At 40.8% G+C, this 8,431-nt stretch overlaps 1 protein-coding gene and 1 non-coding gene across 3 annotated transcripts in view; both read right to left on the bottom strand.

Annotated features, from left to right (window-relative positions):
• LOC142991892 (sodium channel regulatory subunit beta-2-like) overlaps positions 1–2,188 on the bottom strand; it is a 10,188-nt gene extending 8,000 nt beyond the window's left edge. For both annotated transcript variants that reach the window (XM_076142072.1, XM_076142064.1), the window contains exon 1: positions 1,949–2,188. In XM_076142072.1, the coding sequence (XP_075998187.1) occupies positions 1,949–2,024 (76 nt within the window). In that variant the 5' untranslated portion in view covers positions 2,025–2,188. The remainder of the gene's footprint in view (positions 1–1,948) is intronic.
• Positions 261–334, bottom strand: trnat-agu (transfer RNA threonine (anticodon AGU)). Its single transcript has one exon. It is a non-coding gene; the product is annotated as a tRNA-Thr (tRNA).
• Positions 2,189–8,431: the final 6,243 nt, after the last annotated feature.

Below are 8,431 nucleotides of genomic sequence, written 5' to 3'. Positions count from 1 at the left end.
CATGTAGCAAACCTATATTTAGTCAGGAAAAGTCCAATTCATCTACAACTGTATTCTTTGTGTGCTAACCTTTGTGTGTTTTGTTTTGGAATTATTAAACTTGGTCATTCCCAGCTGTCACAGGCAAGTATATAAATGCATTTTTTTAGTTTAATATGATAGTTAAGTAAGCAAAACATAGGGTTTGTGTATGGAAACAAACAATTCCAACTTTAAGCGTATTCCTCAATGCACCATATTTATCTCAACTGGAAGTCAAAAGGCACTGCTGAGATTCGAACTCAGGATCTCCTGTTTACTAGACAGGCGCTTTAACCAACTAAGCCACAGCACCGCTGCATGCACCTGTCAAGGATCTTAGACCGGGTGTCAAAGATCACTGCTGTACACGCCTAGTTTGTTTACCTTGTATGCAGCACACACACACACATTACATGTTACATAAGCATTTATTGTAACTTCACTGGGCTCATTTTCTGCTTCTGTACTGTCACAGATTGTACTTGATTTAGCTTTTTAGAAAAAGAAAAGAAAAGAAATCCAACTCAATATTTGTATGTAAAGCTTCCTTGTGTCTTCTCTATGCATAAAGCTGCTTCCCTCTAGTGGCTAACTGTGGTAACTGTCGCAGGGGACGCTGCTCTGTGTGTGTGTGTGTCTGTGTGGACATTTAAACACTGATTGGCAAATATTGGTTGTGTTTTGCTGCAGGATATAAAGTTCCTGTCAGAATATGAGTTACAGGAGTACTACAAATAGTGCTACAAACAAAAACACGACACAAGATATGAACTATGCAGACTGTACTTCAGCCCTAAACACATGCTGCATGTGAACTGTGGATAGATGTCAGGTACATCTACGTTCATTTCTAAATTCAATTATCTGGTGAGTTCAGATACTTTAGAAAGTGACAAGACTGTTCTGCCCTAGAATGAGTGCACAGTGACATGTTAAAGCTACAGGCCTAGCTGCTGTTGGTATGTTAGTTTATAATGGGCACTACATAGAATATATCATAAACACTACTATATCCTGTTGAATGTAGCTAGACAGCGTTACTGTGCAACATGTTGGCCAGCAGAGGTGAAAACACAAAAGGCATCAAACATTCTTACTACAGGGAAATGAATGTAAGGTTAATGGTCATTTTGTCTGGGATTATTTACAGATTATATAAATTGAAGCGCTAAATTGAAGAGCTTGTTTGGGCTCAACTGGTGAAAATAAAATGAAATGACATCACTGAGCCATACATGCCCCAAAAGCAAAGCAAAACAAAACAAACAAACACTGTTATGTCTGATTCCTCGCCACCATACTGAGTTGTGTAGTATTGGACCATGTTGGCTGTTGCTTGTGGCTGTTGCTTAATCTGGTGTCTGTGTTTTGATCTGTGTATCAGCAGCACATGCTTAGTTAGCACCTCATCACTCAAAAAGGCCTTGAAACACTCTGAGTCATGGAGAGCTACTGCATTTCTATCACACTGCATAGAGGCTGAGCCCATATTTGTTTTTAAATACCCTGTTTTTTAGGCTGTGATACATTCATGCATCTGCCACCAGAAGCTAAATGGAGAGAGAGAACAGAGGAACATACAGATTCTGACACGGAATTACATCAGATCCCCATTTGTCTGCTCAAAACAACCAACAAGGACTCTTCTGTTCTGGAGGAACAGTGAAGGCATCACCAGGCCCTGATGAAACATGGCAAAGGCTGTAAACAAGATTCTGCCGTTACATCTGTACACAGTCTCCCTCTCATCCCCGACTACGTCTCTCTTCCTCTCACAAACACACACACACACACACATCCACACACACACACACAGTAGGTCAACAGATGTGCGTGGCTACTGGTTTTATCACCCGACTGAACTGTTGATCCGTGTATCGGTGGTGTTTCCTAGCGTGAATGGGTTTGGCAGTTGTCGGTGTCTTACCGGAGAGCGAGAGCAGCAGCAGCACCGCGCTCACCAGCTGAACGCCAGTCTTCCTCTCCTGCGCACGGTAAACCATTTTGTCTCCTTCGTGATACAGGAAAAAATATCCCGACTTCTATATCTTTTATTACAAAAAAAAACAATCAGACCAAGAGCATTAAATCTGCTCCGAGTATGTGCGTTAAAAATGCTAAAAACTGTTTTTTTTTTTCAGAGGCAGGACATGGCTGGCAGTGGCTTTAGCCTGATGGTGGTTGATCTTACGGTTGGCGGGTGATGGGGAGGAGGCGAGAGGGAGAGAAAGGGAATCAACTGAACACTCCCCCCAGCCCTTAGAATAGAATAGAATAGAATAGAATAGAGTAGATCCATTATCATCTGGTTGAAACATAATTGAATAACAGTGATTAATTACACAAAGCAGAACTAACAGGCAAACGTAGGTAGAATATACCACATCCCAGAAATCAGCTGTTATCTCTTGCATCTAAAATTCAATTCAATACAATCATTTGCGTTGTTGTTCTGTGCACGCATACATTAGGAAAATACATGAAAAAGTCAGTCTGGGGTCATTGGTCTGAAAATGCTCTGCTGGGAAGAACAAGGCTGCCGTGCATGCAAACAAGAAATTAACCATATGCATCACACCCAGCCTGCACATTTCTCAATCCTTCCTTCCTTCCTTCCTGGGTGGGAGGAAGGAGGAGAGAATAACAGGAAAAAAGAACAGGAATTAAATGAGGAATACGATTTAAGATGGTACTTGCGATCACACATGCTGAATGTTTACTGGGAGCATCTCTCCGTCTCCATACCTGTGTAATTTGGCAAATAAATGGGGAGGCCAAAAATGGAGAGAGGTGTGAGAGCGTGTGGAAATGAGAGGGAAATAATAGTAAAAAGATCGAAGGAGAGTGTAATCCGGCAGATCAGCCAGGATGATTCCTGAAATTAGACACAGGATCACAACGAAGGGAAGGAGGAGGCAGGATGAGAGGCTCAAAAGGCATGAGAGGAGAGAAAGAGAGAGAGAGAGAGAGTCATTAAACCATCAGGAGGGTTTGTGTGTGTGAATGTGTAAGTGTGTATGTGTGTGTGTGTGTGTGCGTATGTGTGTGTGTATGTGTGTGTATGTGTGTGTGTGTGTGTGTGTTGGGGGGGTGCAATAACACTCACACAATCAGAGTGACCTTCCACAGCGGATGCACACTGACACTGACAGGCTAAGAAGCCACACCTTAGCTTCAACATGTTCCAGACGTTCATCATGCCATGAAATCCTTTTAAGTCACCCTGCAACAAACAACACTGTGTAAGGTGCAATGTTTGAATGAGTGCATCCGATCAGAGCGATGTGAATTAAAAGCATAAATATAACCCTGTGTGTTGTGTCAGTTTTGTATGTGTAACCTGAAACTACAGAATAACATTTATAGTTGGGTAGAAAGAAATGTACCTTTACCTCATGATTGAAGGTAAAGGATGGCCAGCAGAAACTGATAAACATTAACTAAATAAACATTTAAATCATTCACAAGAGAGAAAGACACGCATCTAGGCATCACAGTTACAACAACACTTCTTTTATAGGTGCTTGGACACTCCCACTGGGTCATACCAAATACAGATGATAAAGAACTGATTTCAAGTAAAGCCAATTGTATTTGCATAGCCCAATATCACATCCAATGTCTCAAAGGGCTATACAACATGAGGAACATTCCCGACTTAGCCCAAAGCTCTCTACGAGGAAAAACTCCAAGAGAGATTCCCTCTCCATGAACGGCTTGGTGTGCAATGGGAACTTCCAATTGGATTATACAAGGATACAAAAAAGGCATGCAAGGCAGTACACACAAACAGTCACGGAGTAGATAGCATGCAAGACAGAGAGAGAGAGAGAGAGACAGAGAGAGAGAGAGAGCGCAGGTCATGGCAGGTAGTTTGGGGATCAGTCCAGGTTGCCAGGTTAGATGATGATTTAACAGGGGGGCAGCTTGGCAATGTGGATGGTGGGAGGTTAGTTGGGGATGAGAACAATGTCATATGTCATCCTGTACATAGTCAGGAAAACTGTCTCAATGTTGTCCAAGGTACCCAGGCCTATGTGTGTCACTGTCCATTGTGCTGATTTCCTTTTTTTTTTTTTTTACAACTCTATGCACTTGCTATCATTTGCACTCTTTATTTCAAACCCAACTGCTGGTTAAATTCAATAAAAAGAAGAAGAAGAAGCAATTACCACATGTACAAGCAGTCAATAATTACTGACACGTGTTTGTATTTATCGATCTACAGAGGTCCAATTGTAAGTACACGCTCACCAAACCAGCAAAAAGTCAGTCAGTCTTTATTCATAAGCGAGGGTAGAAAATCTATACATTATTAACGCAACAGTGTGCCCCACCCCCAAACCACGCCCCCTCTGTAGAGAGAAAGGCACAGTATATAGCAGAGAGGATATCATACAAGTACGTATCACTGCTGTTTGTTATATATATTAAAACTAATACAAAGACCTCATCCACAGACATTACTAACCTAATAAAATGTCATAAATCATTGAAATGATATACTGTATATTGTGTTTTTTGTAGATTATACTGTATCCCATCTCTCTCTGCTCCAACTACAACTGACTAGAACGGCTGATTTAGACACAATTAAACTTTCGTTGAAATATGTGTTTGTTGATGTGTTTATACTATCATAAACTCTTATACATTCAGGATTACCTACATGTTTGGATTATTGTCCACTTCCTGGATGTGCTATGTGAAATAAATGGTCTCTGTCTCCATCTGCTGGTGTAATGCTTTCAGTTTCTTTCACATTTGGAAATATTTTTTTATCATATTATAGGGTGACCTATTGACACATATCTTAATGCCAAGTGACATGTTTTTTGTTTTTTTTGTTTTTAGCAAATAGTGTTGTATGACGTGGCCTGTACAAGTAAAATAAATCAATATCTTTGTACTATTGTATTGTTTGTCAGTCATTGTATGAGGACATTTACCAACAACTCTATTCTGCTCTTGCACTCTACAACTCCAACCCAAACACTGGCAAAGTTCAATGAAAACAAATCTAGTACCACACACACACACACACACACACACACACACACGTACAACAATACTGCTGTGAAAATGGCTGATCTGATTGATTTCATGTTGATTCTCCTGAATGCCAGATAGTAGAAGCATCCTGTTAGTGTCCTCTATGATTTTCAATTGTAATCAAAGTAAAGTTTGCATCACACTGCTGGCGAATTGTCACTGGCAATGGAGAAACACTTCAACTCACCTGTCTGGGCTATGTTATATTCTATTTTACAGCTCTTCATTATATTTGGTCTGCAGCTGCTCTGTTGGGAGCATCACTGTTGTTCCTTTGATACAGTTTTTGTGTCCTAAGATCAGAATTCAGACTCATCATTTCCTTCATGAAGACTCTTGTGCTCTTATCAATACATTTGTCATTTTTTCATCCTCCTACATGAATACAATACATAATAATAACTGTATTCTAAGGTACACATTAGGAGACTTGGCCATTAGTTGCCTGGTACCTGGTCCACACAAACCTCTTTTCCTCCTAAAATGTTCTGGCTCTGGAACCAGTTGTATTCAGTATCTTTGGACCAGCCTGTAGTTACACCAACCTGTTGTGGCACTATTTTAAGGTTAGAATAAGACACCAATGACACCACCTCATTTCCCTATTAAGGTCCTGCTGTTTTCTGGTTCTCCCTAACCAATATCTCAGGTTCCAGAACAGCTCAGAAAGGTTCAAAACATTGTTTACTAAGCAGAACAATATTGCTTCTCTATTGGTAAATAAATTCAGTGCATAAACCACATGTGACCCAAAAACGGTGTAAGACACTGGGGGGAAGTTGATGTCCTGTCCTTTCCATTCTTCAACTATGCTGGTACGTGAAGCCGCCCAAAGCTCTTCTTCTGCCTCACATTGCATTTCTCTTTGCTTCCACAAGAGGTTCCTGTGACTCCATTATTCAGATTCCAATGCTTTGGGAGTAAACTAACAACCTTTTAAACTTTATAAATCTGACTAAACTAATCAAACTTTTCCTGAACCTTTCCATTATTTATGTCCAAGCCAAAGATAAAACACTTTTAATAAAATATACTTAAGGTTTTTACTGAATGGAACAGTCCAGCTGGAATTTTCCCTAGTTTTTTCTAATGATCGATGCATTCACAGACTTTACTTACTTGAAAGTACTTGGCTCCACATGGGTACATCCAAAAATAATATTACAGTACCACTCCTGGCTTTTTTTGAATGGAAGAAAAACTTGAAATTTCCTTTAATGTGTCATGTTCAAGCTTTGTCAGTCGTGCTGTTTGCAAATGCCCCCTAAAGGTGTGTTTCCAAACAGCACGACTGACAAAGCTTGGACAGGCTGAACGTAGGTGTAAAGAAGCAGGAGTGACAGCATAACAGGAGGTATGACAGACACTGATGGTCCTCCAGTTGAGCTCTGAAGTCCACTGACGTGCCTCTGGGGCACAACTTCACTCAGTTCTGATTGTCTGATTGACAACTCTGTTCTTCTGCCTCCCTTTCACGTCTTGTCTTGAACACACGTCCTTCTTGTACCTCCTTTTGACACCTACGACTCTTAGATCAGTCTCTGTTGCACACACTGTGTTGCAAATGCAGAGAGGCGTGAACTCAGAAGGATGAAGAGAGAGAGAGGCAGATGAGTATGAAGAGAAGGAACATTCCTCATCTTTGTTTTTCCCTCTGTGGCATTGAGCCTTGCGGGGGTAAAGCTCTCTGAGGGGAATGTGTGTGTGTGTGTGTTTGTGTGTGCGTGTGTGTGTGTGTGCGCACGTGGGGGTGGCACAAAAAAGACTGAAAATACTGGAGAGAAATAGAGGATGGGGAGAGAAAAGTAAGAAAAAGAACAGCAGCTACAAAAGAAAGTAGACAAAGAGAATTTGTCCGATCTCAATAAAGACAGAATAATTGAGATAAGGTGCAAGAACTAAAAATGTAAAAGGTATTTGAGGACAGGAGTGGTAAAGGGATAAAGGGAGAGATACAAGATAGATGATGAAAGTATAGATGTTCAATAGGATAACAAGTTTAGGTGTCATTCATCTGTCAAGGTGATAAGAAGTATAGCTACCACAAAAGTTCCTTCTCCTCCTGCTGCTGCTGCTGCTTTATTTACTTTGTGTCTGCTGGAGTTCAAAATGAGGTTAACTGCTGAGATGGGGGCAGCGCCCTCCTACCTGTGCGAGGCTGCAGAGGGCTCACGGGGTGAAGTAACCATCACCTCCGCACCACCGCGCTGCAGTAACTGCTGGATGATTTCTAAACTCAGTGAACATGGATAATCCCCAAATAGAAAATGATACGACTTATCCGTTCACGTTGGGTCGATCGTTACCTTGTAACCTTTGTGTATAATTTCGAGAAATGACTCCACGAGGGAAGAGGAAGAAGAAGAAGAAGAAGAAGAAGAAGAAGAAGAAGAAGAAGAAGAAGAAGAAGAAGAAGAAAGTGGTGTTTTTAGGTAGGCACACCCCATGACAATGAGGCGATTCAGTCACATCTGTGTTATCTGTGATCATGTTTAGATGCAGCATGCGTACAACAGTGACTCTTAATCCTGAAGGCCTGCTGGGTGTTAGTCAAGCTATTTCACACAGACTGATTCACACCTGGAACACTGAGTGAAAGCAGATCAGCAAGACAAGATTGGGTTGCTATGAACAACAGTATGTGTTATGAATATTAAGACGCGGAGGAAAACTTTGTTTATTATGCTACATTAAAATGACAAAGGAGGAGAAAGGACAGACGTAGATGCTGGAGAGACTGCAGGACGAAGTTGGATCCTCACTCGTGACTGAATTTTGGTATAATGGAATATTCTGTTGATGATGGGCAGAAGGTAAGACCAGGCAACATCACAAACAGAACAGAATGAAATATTCACCTGACACTTTTGATTGATAATCAGCTGATTGTGATGATTGAACTGCAGAAACATGACAGATCCTCCAACACCATAATTGCTATTATTAGGGTCACAAGCCATTGTCAGAGAGTTTAACATGTTGTCAATTATGTTCACATGATTGTACTAAGGTGAGTAACTTCTGTTTATTGCATCCGTCAAAGATGAGTGACGACCCCCCGAGCAGTTTATACTGTAGCCTTTAAACATCAATTGATTACGTCATTTTGTGTCGATTAGCCTCAGCAATCCATAAATGTTTCAGTTTGCTCGAGTTGTCTTGAACAAATGCCTCGCAAAATATATTGTTGCTATATCAGTGATGGACTGATAATGCTCTCTTCTCTTCTTCTCTTCTTCTTTTAATTACTTCTGTTTCATGTGGAGATTGTAAAACTAGAAAGTTCCGTTTTCGACACTTTTTCTATAAAAAGAAAGACTTAATCTTATCAGAGGCAGGATTCCAGTGAGCCTCATTT

This window comes from Genypterus blacodes, unplaced genomic scaffold (assembly GCF_046128005.1).
Source record: "Genypterus blacodes isolate CSIRO-AG114 ecotype Tasmania unplaced genomic scaffold, CSIRO-AGI_Gbla_v1 ptg000003l_1, whole genome shotgun sequence".
Classification (NCBI taxonomy): domain Eukaryota; kingdom Metazoa; phylum Chordata; class Actinopteri; order Ophidiiformes; family Ophidiidae; genus Genypterus; species Genypterus blacodes.
The sequence above is the reverse complement of the archived record's forward strand: the minus strand, read 5'-3'. Positions and strand labels throughout refer to the sequence as shown.